We start from the raw sequence: 19,260 nt of genomic DNA on the forward strand, positions 1-19,260 counted from the left end.
TAAATCTAGCTTTCCATATTAACAAGAGGCTCCACTGGGTCCTGTGCAGCATAGAGTCTCAATTACTCAATTTATCTAATTATGGAAAGAAAATAAAGTGGAGAAACCTCTGGCCCTCTAGGAATTGGGCTAAAGCCCCCCGGGTGGTGTCAGAGGGAGTGATGACTTGCATTTCATTCCTATTTCTGACTCGAGCACCACGTTTCTCGCATGCTAGGGGAAGGGGGCCGCAAGTAGGAATTCAAGGCACCGCCACCTCATGACAAAGCAAGAAAAACCAGCGCCATATTTGCAAGTGCTCCAGTTGCCCTGACAATCGAACATAGAGGATGGGAAATGTCCAAGTCCTTCATGGATGACAACAAAAACATTTTCAGTAAACAGGCATTCTTCTCTGTAGAAATTTCATGCACACATTTCTCTTTTTCTTCTTCCTCTTCTTCTCAGGATATGGTGCTTTGAGGTAATATAACGTATCCATTTCATTTCCAAAAGGATGAACTGTCATCCACTGACAGGGCAACCAATTCCAGCAAGCACCCATATAAACTGAGGGGATAAATGATACCTCTCCATCCCCTTCATATCACAAAATGATGAAAATCATAAAAGCAGCAAAGAATGGCATTTCCATCATTTCTAATACAAAGTAAGCTACCCAAATATACATATAAAGTTTGAATAAATACTATCAGATATAGTGGTATTTCTTTCTTTTACAGTCCATTTTGTCTTTTGTGTTTGTACGTACGTATACGGTATTTATGTTACCTGGGAAATAATCCACATGTGCAAATAAGTTTGTTATTGCCAGTTTTTGCTCATCATATTCGGGGTAGGAAGTGCGTTACAGTCATGGCAGTGGTGGCCTTGTTGCCCCTCTTCACGCGGCCATGCTTGCTGAGTGCTATGTAGGAGCCTCTGTAAACCAGAGACTCGTAGGCGTTGTAGTTGTTCGGGAGCAAGCTCTCCTTGAACTTGCACTCGTCATGGAAGACTGTCTGGAGAGGACAAAGACACAGACAGTGTGGATTTTAATAAACCGCTCAAGAAATAGAAAGTTTGTGGTCTGAAGCTTTGATGACAGAACATTAAAAAACAGTATTTCAAAAGATTCTGAGCAATGTATAAAAATATAACACTAAATTTAGATTACACACAGTTTGCAATGGGAACAATGGATTTATATTTGACAGTTATCTTTCAAATCCCAGCAGTAGAAACTCTTATTAAAGGTATACTGACTTTGCAGCTTTAAAATCAGGTATTCATTCAATTTATTCAATTTAACTACAAACAGAGAGCAAAATCATTTATTAATTGGCACACAAAAAAAAAGTTAGTAGGAATGATAGTCTAGTCATATAAAACAACTTAAGAACTTACATTCAGCTGCACTTAAAGGAACAGTTTGACATTTTGGGAAATTTGTTCATTCGCTATTTTGCCAAGAGTTAGATGAGACAACTGATACCAAATTCATGTCACGACAGTTAGCTTAGCTTAGCAAAAAGACTGGAAACTAGGGGAATCCGCAATCCTGGATGTTCAAAGGTAACAAAATATTTCTATTAGCATCTCTAAAGCTCAATAATTAACACAATATATCTTGCTTATTTGATCTGTAGTCCAGTGAATAAGTCACATAAAACTAAAACTTGATGGTTTTTCAGTTTGGTTTTTAAATGAACAGATTTGACAGACAAAATGTTTGTCTAGTTCAAATTAGTGAGCTTTAGAGGTTCTGTTATAGATATGGTTTGTTTTAGCTTTAGATAGAGGGCTCCATCTGAGGGTCTAAGGCTGCGAGCTGGCTCCTATGGTGTCAACATTTCTGCTATGTAGCTTGGAACAAGGCCCAGATGTGCTTTAAGGTGATGCGTAACATATAAAAATCAATTCTTAGTATAACAGCCAATTACAAACACGGATTGGGATGACGTGATGTTGCCTGGTAAAACCAACCTTAATATGTGTACAAGCTAAGATGAGAATCAAACAAAACATCTGCCAAATTTCTGGCAGTTGGCTTCACGTTAACAGATAATGCATCAATGCCACGCTCAGAGATTTATGGTGTAAGGTGGACTGAACAATTTGATTTCAGAATTTGAGTTCCTAAGTTGCAGAAAGTGTTGTGCCATCTAACAGTTGAAATCACTGAGACAGTGTATGATAGCAGCTAGGCTTTTAAGGAAGGTATATCTGTCATCTGCATAGAAAAGAAGAGACGTTGTGACTCGGGATTATTTGGTCGAGTGGAAGCACGTTGATGGAAAATGATATTGGACCTAGAACTGATCCTTGTTGTACACCACAGGTAACATGAGTAGTGTAAGAAAAGAATTTACCCAGTAGGTTCGTTCTTATAGGTAAGAATAAAACCAACTAAGTCCTGTGTCCTTGATGCCAACCCAAGTTTTAAGACGGTCAATCAAAATGGCATGATTCAAAAACTGCACTGAGGTTTGAAAGAATTCATTTTAAATTTGTTTGTTTAGCTTTCAATAAAACAGACTGATTGAGTGGTTTCCACTTTCTCATTGAACTCAGCAATTATTCTCCATAATGTCAAACTATTTCTTTAAATGGAAAAGCTAAAATAATTAAACCACACAATGAATCACAGTAAGATAAGAGAATAATACTAATCATTACAGGAATTCCCACAATTCCAAGGGGCCCTCTATGTTAAATAATCTCTAAATACAGTTTTGGACACTATAAAGAACAATGGGAACGCTCTGTTACGCTGTGCATGACTTGTACAGTGTACAGCAGCAGAGCAAGTACTCTCCGTCAGAGACCATGTGGCCTAATTCAATCTCTTATCAGATCATCAGCCTGCTCACAAGCTAACGCTTCATCACTCATGACCAGATAACCGACTCACATTCTGTCTGTCAAATATGTTTGCCACAGCGAGCAAAGCAGCAGCCTCATGTCAGCAGGGTTCTTCTCAACACAATGTTTCCTCCCCCACCTCAAGCATCTGTTTATTAATAACTGTCATTGCTCTAGAAACAAATGAATTACATCTTTTAAAGGTTATCTCCAGAATGTTTTCCAAATACATCTTATCAGTGTGCTGATGATTAAAAGTTAGATTTAATTGTCATTTTTAAAAACTCAACAAACCAAATAAAGATCATATGGGTGAGATAACATGACTTGTATGTTTGTGTATGTTTGTGTCCACTGAGACATTTCATTTATTGTCATCTAATCCTCTACTACAGAGTCTGCCAGCAGCATTTAATACGTCAGGGGACAACAGAAAACATCCAGCAGGATAAAATAAAAGCCTTTGGGAACTTAAGCTCTGACACCGATACAGTCATTTTCAGAGTACACTGAATGTGTGAGACATTACACTTTAGTGTTAATCATAGCCCATTACTGTGCTTAGTACACCTCTGAAAATGCTTCAAATTGTGAGGAGGTTGTTGTGTGTACTTCAACCTGAATCACAGGAAACATTCGGGTGTGCTGGGAAATGCATTTGTCCTCACTGGTGCTCTTACAACTTCCGTACAAAATCCTTCATATGCCGATCACTGTTATTAAGCTATAAACATTCGCCCGTCAGGTCAGAATCAGAGCAACAGGGTTTACATCTTTCAGATCCATTTGTTCTTTAAGTATGCACCAAAAAGGTGTACAAGAAAATGTGCACTGAGTTCTCTTTGGAAATCACCTCAAACCAAATCAAATAGCATGATTTGTAGTTTTGGATGCTCTCAGGAAAGGGCTAAACTGCAGTTTTGTGAGGAAACAGCACACCATCATCATCATATTTCTTAAAGTAAACTTGACAATCAAAAGATTTCCTGGAGGTTAGAGGTGGGAGACACGGCTGGGGGCAGTGAGGTGGGTGGTGTGTGTGATGTGCTCTGCTCCAGCAAAATAAGCGCTTTGCCGTTAAAATCGATTGGCAGCTCTGCTGACAGGTTCCTTTGCGTCAGGGGGTTTTCCCTCCTCCTCACACACACACGCGCGCACACGCACACACACACACACACACACACACACACACACGCACGGCAACATCACAGGCGTCAGGACTCAACCCTGCATCTGTTAGCCTCATCATTATTTACCCATAGGCCACCAGGCCTGGCACACTTGCTTTAAATAGAGCTTTATACATTCCTGATGAAATTAAAATATATGCATTTCGCAACACATTACGAGCACCCTCCTGCCGGAGTCCCATCCTAAAATACATCACTATGATCGAGCTGCAAGTGCGCCCTATTTCCAGGATGCCTTTAACTAACATTGCAGGACAATAAATGAAATACTGTGCATACCTACCGTTCCGTATAACCTTCCTCGGCTGTTCATTGCGACAAATAACTCACTCCTCACTCCGTATAGGCTCACCACTCCTCTCTCCACCGTGGAGATCTCTATTAGACCTGAACCAAGACAAAGAGTGATCACATTAGAGCAAAATCCGGCCGATCATCCTGCTGGTTCACTGTTTAATCATGATGACTGTAGCATTGTGCTCTCTCTGCGTCTATGGGTGTAACCTTGCAGATTGCTGCGCAGCATGCCGAGCCTTTGTTCTGCATCTTTCACCCCATCTCCCATTTGCATCCAGGCGCGTGTCAATTAAGCGCATTGTGGTTATTGCAATAATTGCAGTAATTGCATTGACGTGCACGGCTATTGGTCTCTGGACCGCCCTCACAGGGCTGCGTAAAAATAAGTTGTGTCTAAAAGCGTCCATACATTCATGTCATGGTTGAGCTTGGGGGAGGAGGGGGAGGAAGGGGGTGTTCAGCTCTGATGGATACTTATTTTTAATAGATTTGTCTTTGCTGTGGAAGAAATTCAATTCTCCCTCAGAGTGGGATGACATATGATCATGCAAATGAATAGAGGGGATGACTAGCCTGTCCATTACAGATCCATGCTCACTGACTGCCTCTCTTTATGTCTATTGCATTACATTGGTGGAGGAATAACTCACTGTACTGGTTTTCATTATGTACACCGTTTATCCTGCCGTCGGGGAGGATCTGAAGGTGAAACCCGATGCCCACGTTGCAGTAGAGCCTCCGCACTCTTTTGATGCCCAGCAGATAGTCACTCTCCCAGTTCAGCTCCGGTTTCTCCCCGGAGATCCCCAGTACAGAGCGGGAGAAGAGGGTCTCCCATCTTTTCTCCAGTAAAGTTGCATTTGTCCTGCTGCTCGGTAGCGGGTACGCTGACACGATCCCCAGCAGAAAGCCCAGGAGAACCACCGCGGTCAGCGTCCAGTGCGGCGTGCCGGCCTCGCAGGACATACTGACGAGGAGCCTTTGCGCAACGGCCATCCGGTTTACCTTCGGGCCACGTGGTCCAATTTAATGACCCTAAAAATACCGCTCTTCTTGTTTTGCTTCCTTCGGCATGCTGGCTGAGGGTTATTTTTGGAGCGCAGATCAGGGCTTTGGGCATGAAACGCAAGCCCCGGTGCAGAGGAGGAGAGGAGATGGGAGAGTGCGCGGCAGAGCTGGAGGTGATGGTGGTGGTGATGGTGATGTTGGTGGTGGTGATTACCATGTTTTGCAGCTCCTCCGCGCCTCTCTCTCTCACACACACTCTCTCTTTCTCTCTCTCTTCCCCCTCTCTGTCTCCCTCTCGGTAAGAGTTCGGAACAAATCCTCCACCACTCACCGAAAACCCCGTTTCAACCTTGCCAGGGCTATCGCATCCCTGGATGACATCATGCTGACTTCACCGCTGGGACAATACAAGGGTAGAGCGGGTGCTGACAGCAGGAAAAATAGCAAGTCTGTGGAGAGTTGAGGGAATAGTCTACACTGTCACTGCTGCATGGAAGGGCAGAAAGCTTATTGGTGGCGTTCAGCGGCCGTGGGACGCGATGGGGCACTCGGGCTGCTCCCAAATTGGGTCGGTGGTCATATGTCTGTCAGGCCGCTTCCTTATTTAGAAGGAAGGTGTAAAAACAGGCCCACTTGTCACCGGAGAGCAATGACAGGGCTCTTGTGGTCCCACTTCTTCTGCTGCGCCGCTCAAGAACTTTTCCCCAGCAAATCGGGTTTTCTGGGCCTAAATGACACATCAGCTGATCCAGAGAGCGAACAGGGTGCCATCGCCCCTCAGCCTCTTTAAGATCAGGGTTCAAGACCTCTGTGCCGGCCTGCATCCGCCCTGCTGACGTGTCCTTGAGCAAGACACTGGCTTACCCTCAGAGCGGTTTGGTAACGGAGGCCCAGAGTTGCATTTTAAATAAGTATCGTATTTTTAAAAGCACACTATAACCCGTGCATTTCCCGTGGTGCGATCGTGAGAACTATGAGCAGCAAACTGTAGAGGCCTGTCATGAAATGGCACACATTGTCAGCATGCCATTCCCTGCAACATGAAAGCCTATCATCTTTTCCATGTAATAGATAATGCCACCAGCAGCATGCCCATGCGTCAGTGGGGCCGGTGCAGTTGCGCACCAGTAGTCTCTCCTTCACACTTCAGTTCCTCAAGATCTCCAAAGGATGGCACCATTTCCAAGTTCATGGTAACCACTCCGGCGCAGCCTGCAGTCCTCAATATCTGTCCACCAAACTGCAGGGAGATTTTGGGGCATTTTACACTACAGAACATGTACATAAAACGAAGAATATGATCAATATTCACTTCAGTTTAGCTGATTCAAAATACTTAAAACAAAATAAGTAAATCATATTATGTCACATAGAAATAAATAAATAAATTAGCCAAGGAAAACATCTCATTATCAACGCAGTTCTTTTATTTTGTATAAAATCTATTTGGTAACTGCATATTTATACACAATCTGATGGATGTATAATGAAAATGAAATACAACAGTTTGTTATGGCTGAATGCTTTCATGAAAATGACACACATGACTGATATCCGGTGACAAAAAAAAACAGTGTTTAAAAAAAACAAACAATCAATCCAACTTCTGGCCTAAACACAGTCGGACCATTGGCACTTTGTCTGAAATTAGGAGATTTGGTTGACAGCACTAGTAACAGTTAAGATACCTGTAGCGTGTATCTGCTAAGTTTAACAATGAAACAGGTTTCTCATAAGAAATAAGTGGTTATATAAAACCCAATAAAGCAGTATTGACAAATTGAGGAGGGAGGAAATCATACAGAATCTCATTTGTGTTGCAGAAATAAAAGTTTTCATCTGATACAGGCTGTGACCATGAGGGGTAATCCTCATAACCTTCAGTACGCTATTCTGCAGCTCATATAAAAACATAGTGACATCAGCACGAGACTCTGTGATGTTATCAAAGCTAAAAGGACAAAGTTGGAAATGTTAAAATAAATTATAGCTTTGACGATGCTTCTAGACCACATCTATACAAATAATTTATCTTTTTCACAGAAACAGCCTTCACCCTTGCACCTATGAAAGATGCCAAAGAGGCCAATAGTTTAATAGGCGCTATCTTGTAATAAAAGCATAATAAATAAATACATATGTACAAAATTTGTTTTAAAAATGTACAGGCACTTGTAAAACAACCTTTTTCTGACGCTTCAGCTACTTGCTAGAGAGTTTTTTCCCTGTTCATTCTGGGGTTAAAAGGACAATTCAGTTGCTTTAGTGTCAACATGACAAACAAATCCTCTGCCAGTTTTACTTCTCCCATGCTGAGAGCTCCTCCGGCAATAAGATCCTTCAGGACTATTTGTATCTGCTGAACATAATTCATCACCCCTCACGTAGGATCAGACAACCAGGATACAAAACGCTCAGATGAACTCCCAACCGACTGCGACACACGCATGGTGTTTACACCACCTGGCCAATTTCAGGAGTTCAACTGAAGGCCACAATACAGCATCTTACAGGCCAGATTGAAGTCAGTACAGTTTATCATGACCAATGTGAAAAAACGGCACACACTGAGTCATATTGCTTTTCATTAGCCTCAGATTTATATATTACTCAAGCTTTCTGTGTCCTCCATGTAAGGTTACACACAAACGCACACACGCACACCTTAGCTGTCAATCTAAAGCTCCTACTCTTGCATCATTTTCAGTAACCATATATTTCCGTTAACTGCGTGACTTTTTTTGGTCTGTCAGGAACAGGTGCTATGAAGTGGACTTCCATCAGACATCACCCACACGTTTACATAGAGCATTACATAACACGCCCATCTGGATGTCCTAGATTGTCATTATACAGTAAAACATGAAGGTTTAGGCAGCAGGGAAAGTGTTTTTTCAGTGGCATGAGGACATGACGGGTAAACAAGGTGCTCACCTGAGGTCACTGTCCTGATCGAACTCACAGTCAGGAGGGAGGCCAACTGCTTTTGATTATCTAGACAGAGGACGTTTGATGCAATTTTTCCAGTTCCAGTAAACCGCTTCATTCTTACACCACCACAGTCAAGACCTCACCTCAATGGGTTGCATAATAACATTCCCATAGGGATATACAGTAAAGTTGTATACAAAATATTTACAGTAAAACTGTTCTTCAATTAAAAGATGACGCTATCAAGGGCTGGGGGGGCACATAAGATCGGGCCACATCAGAGTAGAGCTGGATATTTAAAGGGGTACAAAAAGGCCAGTTCACTCTTCCGGAAGAGTACAACTCAGCCGATCACTCTGATGTATAATGTCCTCTGTAGCTCTGCATTAGCCTCGTCAAGACTGGGAAATAGCCCTGATGATGTCATCAGGGCTGCTTGATGCCATAACATTTAACATATAGATTGAGATTTAAAAAACATTTAAAGAGCAAACTGAAGGCGTGGACCTTAAAAACAGAATGGCACTTAACAGGTGGGAAGGTCTAATGAAAGATGACAATGAGTTGTATTATGGTTTTTGGAGCTTGACCTGCTGTCATGTCTAACAGACAAAGATATTTTGACCATTGTCTTTGTTTTATCAGTCTATTGCGAGTCTCCAAACCTAATGGAGTTGCCACACTAAATCTCTTTTCACCCAGGATAAAATAGAAGAACTGGGGCTGCTTGTGTTTATATTTTCTAAATGGGTTCAAACAATGAATTTATCTGTCCTTTCTCCTGAAGAAAGACAGGCCTGTCACAATAAGATGATGAGCAGTCTCCAGACATGTATAGGGTGCTGCAGATGAAGACCGTACAAGCCAATACTGTGTTCAACATTTTTGTTAATTACAAAACAGGCTGTCCTTTGAGAATTGCTCAGAATAAGATAATCAAAATAAACATGACAGGTTAGTAGCGATGTCAATGAGGTTGGTGAGTATTACAGTAAATCTGTTTTTGGTACCTGAGGAAAAAGACATGGACAGAAAAGATGTTGATGAACAAAAATCGCGAGAGATTTCTGTAGAATTCAGTTGCATTCAGTACAGAGATGACCTCCCCTGACCTGACCAGATCACACTTCCCCAACGCAGAAATCAAACACACATTACTGGAACAAGGCATTCTGGAAACAGTAGTGCATCGTTGAGGTTCACCCATGGAAACTCAGTGACTGATTATTTGTGATTCCAACACTCCCACATCTCCCATATGCATCCAAGTCTCAGCTTTTGAGGTCCTTTTGGTCAAAGATGATTTGACTGGCCAAGTAGATGGCGACGGCACCGAAAATGGCAGAGCAGGCGATGTAAGCGGTGACGGACTGAGCGAACTGAACGATCATGCCCATGAAGAGGGTGGGGAAAACCTGAGAGAGGAGGAAGGTGCTGTCTAAGATGGCAAAGTCCAAACCCACACCGCGTTTCTCATAACCCGACTCTGTCTCGTCCTGTTCGCTGCCAGCAGAGCTGTGAGGTGAGCCGTTCACACTGTGCGGACTGGGGTAGTACTCATAACTGTCCTGGCTGAGGAAGGCATGCCCGTAGGGAGTCCCCGCTTTGTGGTTCAGTCCACCCTCCTCCTCCTCCACAGGGGTCAGATACACAGAATCCCGCTTGGTTGTAATTCCATTTGTATGCATGCTTTTGGTTTTGATTTTTGGCATATAGACCTGAAACAGAAGAAAAGAGTCAACTTATGAGAGTTTGCCAACACACAATCTGGTTTATATAAAGTGATTAGAGCTTTACTGACCTCTTTCTCCTTGTGGTAGTGGCAGGTGAGAGTGTAGGGCAGAGTCTGCAGCGTGGCGTATGCAAAGCCAGTCAGAGCTGCCATTACAGTGACCAGGACCACACTTTTGGAAAGGCAGATGACCAAAGCAGAGACTGTGAAGCTCACCATACTGCTCAGGTAGACCCACCGTGAGCCAAAATGTCGAACCAGACGACTCATGACCAGGGAGAAGAAGGTTGAGGTAGCACACTGCAGGAACAGGCCCAGACTGCCCATACGGATACCTGAAAGAGAATGTGACTTGTATTACAACCAGCTGAGTCCAGAAAACTCATTCCATCTCTCAGACCTGTAGAACATCTACATTAACTCTAAACTTGTGGTCTCATTCAGTAAAGATGCACAGCATGCTTGATCACTGTCGAACCTTTGTATGTTAACTTTAAACTGAGAGGCATTAACACCTGTTTGAGCGGTTTGCGGTCAAACCTGCAAGCACACAGGAATGTTTCCGGATTGTTTGGGACACATACGCTGAGCTCTGCCGCCAGCACACACTGTTTGGGGTGACAGGCTTTGACCTTAACAGACTGCATTAACCTTATACATCCCTGAAAGGCACAGAAGAGGAGACCCACTTGTTTACTCAGGCAGTGTGCCTGGGCCAAGTCTGCCAGCCAGACAGCAAGCATTTGGATCAGGTCTTAGGAACTGGCCAAGTTTAAGTTTAGAAAACAGAAAGTTGTAGAATCTTAACCAAAATGGTGACGTAGTTTGTCCTGCATCTGACCAAACAATCTCAACCCTAATAAGCAAGGGGATAGATTTAGCTATAGTAGGCATGTGACATTTAGGATAACTTCTAAAGTATTATCTGAAGTTTGAAACAGTCAATACCTCCAGCTGTAAAGACAATGTCCTAATACCGAATGCAAGTAAATGGTAAATGGCAGGGCTGGGCAATATGACAGTATATATGTCGTTAAAACAATATGACTAATTATTTGTTTCATTATCAGAATACATGATATATCGTGACATATACCGTTATTGAGTGTCGGGGTTCAGTGTCTTGCCCAAGGACACTTCGGCATGTGACTGCAGCAGTCAGGGATCGAACCCCCAACCTTCTGACTGAGAGACGACCGACTCTATCAGTGAGCCACAGCTGCCCTGAGTGCCATTTCTAAATGATTTACTATTCGAGTACAGTACAATCTTATGTAAATCTGCATTCTTCCTCTCAACTTGTTGCAGAAAATTAAAAATTGGATTTCCATCTCCTGCCAGAACGGCACAATTCAACCATTTTCAGGTATTACAATTTTTTTTTAAGGAAACTAAAGTTAACTTTGGCATTTTGTTTGTGTGGAAAGTTTAAGATTATAATAGTGTTCCCTGTTTATCCATATAATGTATTTATTTCACACTTTGTTAAATGTTTTATTTTAGTACTAATCCATGGAAGCTGGGCTGACTACACGTCTGGACTGTAATTTGTTTCAGCCTGCATTCAGCCTGATATCTCAGCCTGCTCTGGGTGAACAGTGTGGGTCAGAAGTTCAGCAGCCGAGCAGAAAATCACTCATGAGAAGGAAGTATGTGGATCATATTACTCCTGGAAAGCAAAGCTGCTGAGCCCACTTCACAAACACGAAAGAAGCTAACGTGAACCCTTAATTCAAATCCTCAGAGATATGGGACTGAACCAGAATGCTACTGAAACTGTACGCAGGAGAAAAGTACATTTCTGCAGTACAAGCTTCACAGATGTCTGCTAATAGGAATAACCAAGTCCATGCAACTACAGACAAAGTGGATAACCTTGGAGCAGAGAAACATCTGCAGGCTGAATGATGTGGTTTCATAACATCCGCTGTGCTTCAGATTAAACAAACGCGCCTCACACAGACCTCAGTCGTGTCCTCCGGTCGTCTACCTGACTTGAATGAACATGTTCTCTCTGTGCTGATTCCTTGACATTAATCGTTTGTGAGTGTGACATTCCTCGAGGTCCAGCAAGCACAGGGAGGAGAGACGGAGGAAAAGTGAAAAGTAAACAAAAGTAAGATGGGAGATAGGGGTGGAGAGAGAAAGGGAGGAGAAAAGAATGAGGATGGATGGATGAACATGGCAATCCAAAGAGGGAGGGTGTTGAGAGAAAGGACTGGTTGAAAACAAGAATTAAAGGTGGACAGTAGTGGGAAAGAACTGATAAAATGAGTAGCGAGGTGGAGAGCACATTGTTAAGTAAAGAGAGAAAATAGAAAAGCCAGAAAAGGAGAGAAATTTGGTGCTTTAACACTCAACAAAAGGAGACTTAAAAAACATCTGTAAAATCTCAACATGGGCAAGAATTCCTGCCTCACATCTGTTAACTTCAGCGCCATTATTCCCCCTAACTGTTCTTTCTCAAACATCGTCTTCTTTGCATGCTTGGCCCTCTTACACTGCTGACAGGACAGATTTGTTCTGGTTTATCTGCCTGTACACCTTCTATCTAAAAGGATATATTTAGGTAGAATCATACAGCTAAGCTTTTGCATAGCTACAGAATAAATCCATACGACTGTCTGGCAGGATTAGTGACAACTCTGATTTAAAGAGCAGGAACAGGAAAGGATAAAGACTGGGTGAATATATTTTATCATTTCTGAAGTGCAGGGGTGGAAAGTAATACCTGGGATTCCTTGGATCGGCCCGAGCACACTTTACCAAAGGCGTTTGACTTGCTCAGTGGCATAACTACAAAAATATCATGTCATGTTATGTTTTGAGTCGGAATCTATATTAACCATCAGTGTTTTCTGTATCTTTACAGGAGCCAAAATAAGAGCAGCAGGAAGGCATGTAGGCACGCAGGAACACAGGCTCTGTCTCTGTCCTCCACCTGTGCCTGAGGAATGTGAGTGCATCCTGCCCGGCTGGGACAGCGAACACAGCAAAGCCAGGATGGACCCAATGCCAGTTTATGTGGACAGGTGGTGGACGTGAAGACATGATGACAAAAGGTAGGTCTTGAGTCTCACATGGACAATGGAATGTTGCTACACAGCATGCTTTCAGAGTAGTTTCAGGGTAAGACTTTTTTTTTGGTGATGCCAAGAAAAAAACAGATTTTCCATGTAGAAATTAAAGAAGGCACCATCTCGTAATATCTGCTGTGCATACCACAAAGAGCCACCTACCTATCTAAAAGGTTTCTTTCAAGACAACACAAAACACAGAAATCTTTACTGTATAAAGAGAAGAGCTGACCTTCATCGTATCTTTGCTTGGACACACTTCCTGGTAATGCACTGGGCACGCCCTCGTACAGGCCCTCCCCCACAAAGTCTGTGTAGAAAAGCATAAAGGACATGACAGCCATCCAGCTGCAGAGCTGAGCCACACACAGCTGCCTCATCACCCGCGGGACATGGCAGTAGCTCCTGTAGATGGCCGGGGTCATGGACCAGCAAGTCCTCAGCAGGCACAGCAGGGGTCCAGACTTCAGCAGCCTCAGCTTGCACTTTAGCAGATAGCAGCATGAGCGCGGCACACCACAGCGGCCGGCCTCCATCGCACCGGCCCCTGTGTCCAGTAAAGATCCAGGCCCAGCTAAGCCACTGCTGGCACACGATGGTTCCTCAGACACCTTCATGGTGATGAGCACACTGGAGATGAAGATGAGGATGAGAAGGGAGAAGAGGCACTCGGCCTGCCCCCCCAGGTATACAGACAGCAGGCCACGACTCCAGTCTAGTGCAGGCAGCAAATAACCCACACAGCCCCCCAAGCTGACCATGAAGGAGAACATGGCAAATGCTTGGCTGCAGTCCTCCTCGTCCCGATACAGGTCGGACAAGAGAGCCTCCAGTGGTGTGAAGCAAACTTGTCCACAAAAGTCAAGGAGCCCCACTCCGAGGATCAGGAAGCCCACCTACAGGGTGCAAATACAGCATTAAGGAAAGCTACATTTTTAGACTGAACAGTTTTGAATCATGGTACAACACATTCTTTTTTGTGTTTTGTAGGCAGAATTCACCAAACAGGCAATTCCAAACAACGAACAGCTGTCGTACCTGGAGGGTCTGCCCACCCCAGGCAAGGCGTGCAGCCAGAACATCAGCATGAGGAATGATGACAAGCGCCAGAAGGACTCCCAGAGACAGCAGCCAGATGAAAGGCCGACGTCTCCCATAACTGCTGTTGCAGTGGTCACTGGCTGAGCCAATCAGAGGGATGAACAAGAGGCCAAGCACCGGGCCGATACCTGGGGACAGAACCAGGCACACACAGAAGAAGTCAGAGACCACGATAACAAAGCATGGAAGACTTAGAGGAGAAACAACAAAGACACAAGGGAAGTGGACAAGGTTAAAAGAAATTCTGGACAAACACATGCTTTGATGAAATCTCCTATCAGCTTCACCGGCTTACAACAGCAACAACAACAACTGGTTGACTAGTGTTCATTCTGCCCTCTATCTTTATAAGTCCTCCCTGTTGCTGCCATACCAGGGGGTTTATCTTCATATGCTCATTTGCTTCGTCACTGTCTGCTGGTTCCTACAGATGGTCTGCTGCCTAAAGGTAGACCATCCTCTTGTCCTGCTCCACACGTGCTGAGGTCTGGATAATTAGATAAAGCCTCAATCTTCTGGCTGGTGTTCAACTTTTAAAAAGGCATCTTGTGGACTTGCTATTATAGACAAGTATGATTTGGTGTACATTTAATGTTTCTCATTAAAGGGCCCTGATCGTATGCACATGCTTGCAGAAACATAAAATGCAAACAATACAAGGTTCTTCTCATTATCATCATCATCATTGCTCTACAGCACCACTAGGGGTCAAAACCTTCACAGCAAAAAAAGCATGACTGGAATCAACAACCTAACTAAGGTTCATTTGGAGTCTTTCTACAGTTTAATAGTAAATTAAATACAGAGAAAGAGAGAGGTGTTGGTGTCTGAAAAGCACTCAGAAGACAAGCACAGAAATAAAACACAGGCAGGCAATTTGAGAAAGACAGATAAGACGACTGCAGCCGGCAGTCAGCGCCTCCAACACAGCTCTCCCTGCGGCAGCTGTGGAAGCCCATCATAACAATCCTCACCATCTACAGCTGGAAGACTTACTGTCCCACACATACTCCCCACGCAGTAGCCGCTCACTACTCCCTGCAATATATGTATACACTACATCACACACACTGAATAATGCTTTCCTGCTTCTGAATACAACACAAGCTGCTCTCCAGCTCTGTTAACACACATAAATCAGTGTGAGGTCTACCCTTACGCACACATCACATATGATCCTGCTCAGTATAAAACGTTTCACATTCCACAATGTGCCCTGTTACTTAAGTATGTTTAAAATAACAAGGGTAATAGATACCTCAGTATAGTCTCCACTAGCAGAGAGGAAACCAGAGAAAGAAAGTAACAACTGGAGGATGAGGCAGCCAACAAATGGTGATTAGTTAAAGCAGAAAACAGCCGTCTGAGAACCCGACACTACTGCTTGGGGAAATTAGCTCTAACCCTCCCAAGACACAATATCTATCTTCATTCGAATAACACTCAGGCACTCCATTATAATACAGGGAGATGAGAATTAGGCTGAGTGCAATTTCCAGATTGGCTTACAGTGCAGGCTGTTTGGGAGGAACTCTACAATGAAATCATTTTTCTCCATATCACCGGCCGCTGTTACAGTGAAGAGTAGGAGTGTATGTTGTTTAATCTTTATCCTTGAATAGTCACCTCTGTCATCTGCATGGAGCTGTAGCTATCATCTGTAGAGTCACAAGGCAATGTCTCAAAGAGAAGCCTTTAGTGAAGAGCATGTGAATGCTATTTGGCCTGACGGGATAATGCAACTATTCACATTGCTTACTAGTAAACTCAGTTACAGTCTGCAGATATACATACCATATGGGCCATGCTAAATGTGTGTATGTACATACATGCTACTAATTTGCGAGCACCAAGATAACCAACATTTTCCAAAAACAAACCTGTCTGTCTTCATGTTTACATTAGGAAGAGTTCCAAATAGTTACAGTAAATTCTTACAGTCTATTGTTAGATTGAAGAGTCTGAGGCCACAGTTACACCAGAGCCTAAACTGAATTACACGTTGGCCAGACATAATGGTGCGGTCATCAGATGCACATTCTCTCTCCAGTGTTGTGGTGTGCATCTGTCTTTTGCACAAGCCAGTACACTGCACACACACAGAGCAAAATGAGCCACTTTTCATTGCTGCTCCCACAATTCCTGGACAGGATGGTGCACATAATGTAAATAAATGATAGCAGTAATATGCTTTTAATCTTTAATGTGAAAAGTGAAAGAAATCCTGTATGACCAAATCCAGATCTAGAGGTTTTAGTGTTTTACTCATTCACCTCTACTATTCTTAGGCTGATCCTTGAGAGATGGTTCTGCGGTTGCAGTACAGTGCAAAATGATACAGCCTCAGAAATTACTGTATATTTGGAGCAATGCCTCACTTGCAAAGTCTCAATAAAACTGGTGTATTATGAGCTTCACAAATGTAGAATTTATCGCAAAGCTAAATTGTGTTGTAGTGGTATCATCATCTCACAATCCAGTTTCTTTGTTTCAGCAGCAGTCTGACACTACAGCAGTTTGAAACTAAAGTAACTATGGGATAAAGCTGGGACAAATACCTGTCACTTGTCTGTTTAAACTATTTCCCTAAGGACCAAACAGAAGATAGATATTCTGGATTCAAACACAAGCTGCCTGTGTGATACATTATTTTTAACTTTTGTTTTGCATTTGAATCAATGATTTTTAACTCCAGCTGGATTGGCCAGCTGGCAAAAACAAGTTTTTGTCTTCTCTCTGATTGTACCCTATGCTATTCAGTGGCAACCCTATCTTAAGCGTAATGTCAGAGGAACACATAGTTCTTATTTACTTCCTGCACATTTTACCGAGGAGTGGCGTTGTTTAACAACAGGGTTACAATACCTCTAAATGTTGCTTTTGAATTTCAGCGTTCGGCTGTTCAAACACTGCCCCACATTTTCCTGCCATTTATAGTTTCAGACTGACGCTCAATTCTCAACAGATCCTACATGAAGTAGGAGACACTACTTTATATTTTAACTTGTCCACCATGCAGCTATAATTTTTAAGAAAGTATAGAGATCAGTTTTTTTATGCTAACCTATTATTTAACCAGCAAGTCCCTTGAAATTAAGTCGCCATTTCGAGGGAGAGCTGCCCTAGATGTATACTTATGTTTTTTGGGATAAAAGCAGTTTTGCATTGCATAAAGTAAAGCTGCTAATGTTACATGTAGGGACAGTGTATTCAGCAAGTGTTCTAATGCCGTGGTTCTCAACTGGTGGGTCGGGACCCAAGGTGGGTCTTGGAACTGTTTTCAGTGGGTCGCTGATGTGTACTTGAAAAAAAAAAGTTATGGCATAAAGTCTATGCTGCTGTTTTATTTTGAAGAACATGGGTTTCCCATGATGTGCATGCAGTAGTAGTGTAGTTTATTCACCGATTGGGTAATCCCAGCTACAGTTACTTTTACATTCTTGAAACTTGATGAGCCCGACAGTAGTAATGCTGTTAATTAATATTTTCTTCTTATGCACAGCCACATGCTGGTCATTTTGCGTATATATCATACTGTTGTGTTTTGTGAGGTTGACATACGGTGATGTTTCGTTCCATCTCAGGTCCAAACGGCACCATTTTTTAAAATTTGAGTGGTTGAAAATGTTCAAAAATTTGGGTTGCGATTTGTCATTAAGGGGGTGATGGTGGGTCCTGAGGCTAGACCATTAGAGAACCACTGTTCTAATGTATCTTCCCTGTAAATAAAAATCTATTAAATTCATCAAAAGCATCCATAAAACGTATTTTACTTACTTAAAGTGTGATAATTATATTTAGTGAACTCAGTGAGTTAATTTCCTGCAGTAAGCAGCAGTGTGTGTCAGCCTGTCTTGAGATTGAGGCTCTTCCTCCAGCAGTTTGCCCTCCTGCTGCCTTTAAATTAGTGCCTGATTACCACCTCAACAAAAAAAAAAAACAGGTGATTTGGCCACTGATTTGTGTAACGGCCTCAATTATGTCTTTATGACCTGAATGGGAAAGAAGATAGGAGCCCTGAGGCAGAGTCACTCCTGTGTGCAACACTCCCCACCACAACAGAAACAGCCACCGCTGGATAAAGGAGGACAAATCTTTATACATAAACTAATCAATAAAATACACATTCATTAGAGGGAACAGTCTGCCTTCATTTGCAATAGTTCTGGCGTCAATAGCAACTGATGAAATAGTTTTCCATTTCTATTATGGCTTTAAAGTAACCACAGCAAATAAAGCAATCAGACTGAATAATAGAATCTAATTTCTTTTCAGCCAAATGTCAATACACAAAGTATTGCAGAGTGGGTAAATGGCACTTAAGGGAAAGAAAATCTAACATTAAAAACACTTGAAGAAGAAACAAAGACTCATGTGGTCAGTAAACAGGCCACAGAGGACATATGAATATAATGTTTAAGAGAGAATTAAGCAGAAGCAATACACAACACTATGAGGTAGCAGAGAGGCTGGGTAACCAGATCTCCCTTCTTAAAAGTCGTTATCGAGCCCTTACCTAGCACCATGGTCATGTAGCGCTCCTCCACTCCAGCCTCCAGCAGCAGTGGGGGCACGTATGTGATCCCAGCTGCCACACAGATCTCCAGGCCACAGGTCAGGGAGTTCAGCAGGACGAGACGCCACTGAGACCTCCATCCAGGCATATTTACAGGGGTTGGCTCGCCTTTCCTCCCCTCTGGGATGGCCACTACTGGGGGCAGGGGAGGGGGGAGGGACCCGAGCAGGGGCAAGGGGGCGAGCTTGGGGAGGCAGATGGTGCCCCAGTGGGACAAGAGGGCTGTCGGGGAGGGACAGCAGCAAAGACACGTGGATGTCTCAGATGACCTGGAGGATTCATCGTCTTCTCAGCATTCTGGATCTGAAGAAGTGAGACAGAAAACAAGTTTTAGCAACTTTTGAACAGCCTAAATATGGCAGACAGATTTCACACGTCTCGTCATAGCACATGATACAGTTTACAATAGACAAGTGATTCCCAGATTACATCATGTGGTGTCGAGTGGCTTCAGGTTTCACTAGAATCCAATCAAAACAGATCCCAACATATTTTCCAGAAACA

General features: G+C 43.0%; 2 protein-coding genes across 2 annotated transcripts; both read right to left on the reverse strand.

Moving 5' to 3' along the window:
- Positions 1-415: 415 nt before the first annotated feature.
- LOC138613211 (fibroblast growth factor 6-like) lies at positions 416-5,327 on the reverse strand. The gene is made up of 3 exons (XM_069686830.1): positions 4,982-5,327; positions 4,318-4,421; positions 416-1,001 (listed from the first exon to the last, which is right to left on the reverse strand). Exons 1-3 carry the CDS (start codon positions 5,325-5,327, stop codon positions 825-827), a joined length of 627 nt encoding a protein of 208 aa, XP_069542931.1. The 3' UTR covers positions 416-824.
- A 1,466-nt stretch (positions 5,328-6,793) lies between these two features.
- On the reverse strand, positions 6,794-18,950 carry LOC138612967 (solute carrier family 45 member 3). Its single transcript, XM_069686511.1, has 5 exons — positions 18,697-18,950; positions 14,118-14,308; positions 13,312-13,975; positions 10,072-10,337; positions 6,794-9,988 (listed from the first exon to the last, which is right to left on the reverse strand). The coding sequence occupies exons 1-5, from the start codon at positions 18,842-18,844 to the stop codon at positions 9,542-9,544; spliced, it is 1,716 nt and encodes a 571-aa protein (XP_069542612.1). The 5' UTR covers positions 18,845-18,950; the 3' UTR covers positions 6,794-9,541.
- Between the last annotated feature and the right edge of the window lie 310 nt (positions 18,951-19,260).

This window comes from Semicossyphus pulcher, unplaced genomic scaffold (assembly GCF_022749685.1).
Source record: "Semicossyphus pulcher isolate SPU_LCO1_2020_fin unplaced genomic scaffold, fSemPul1.0.p SCAF_8, whole genome shotgun sequence".
NCBI classification, from domain to species: Eukaryota; Metazoa; Chordata; class Actinopteri; order Labriformes; family Labridae; genus Semicossyphus; species Semicossyphus pulcher.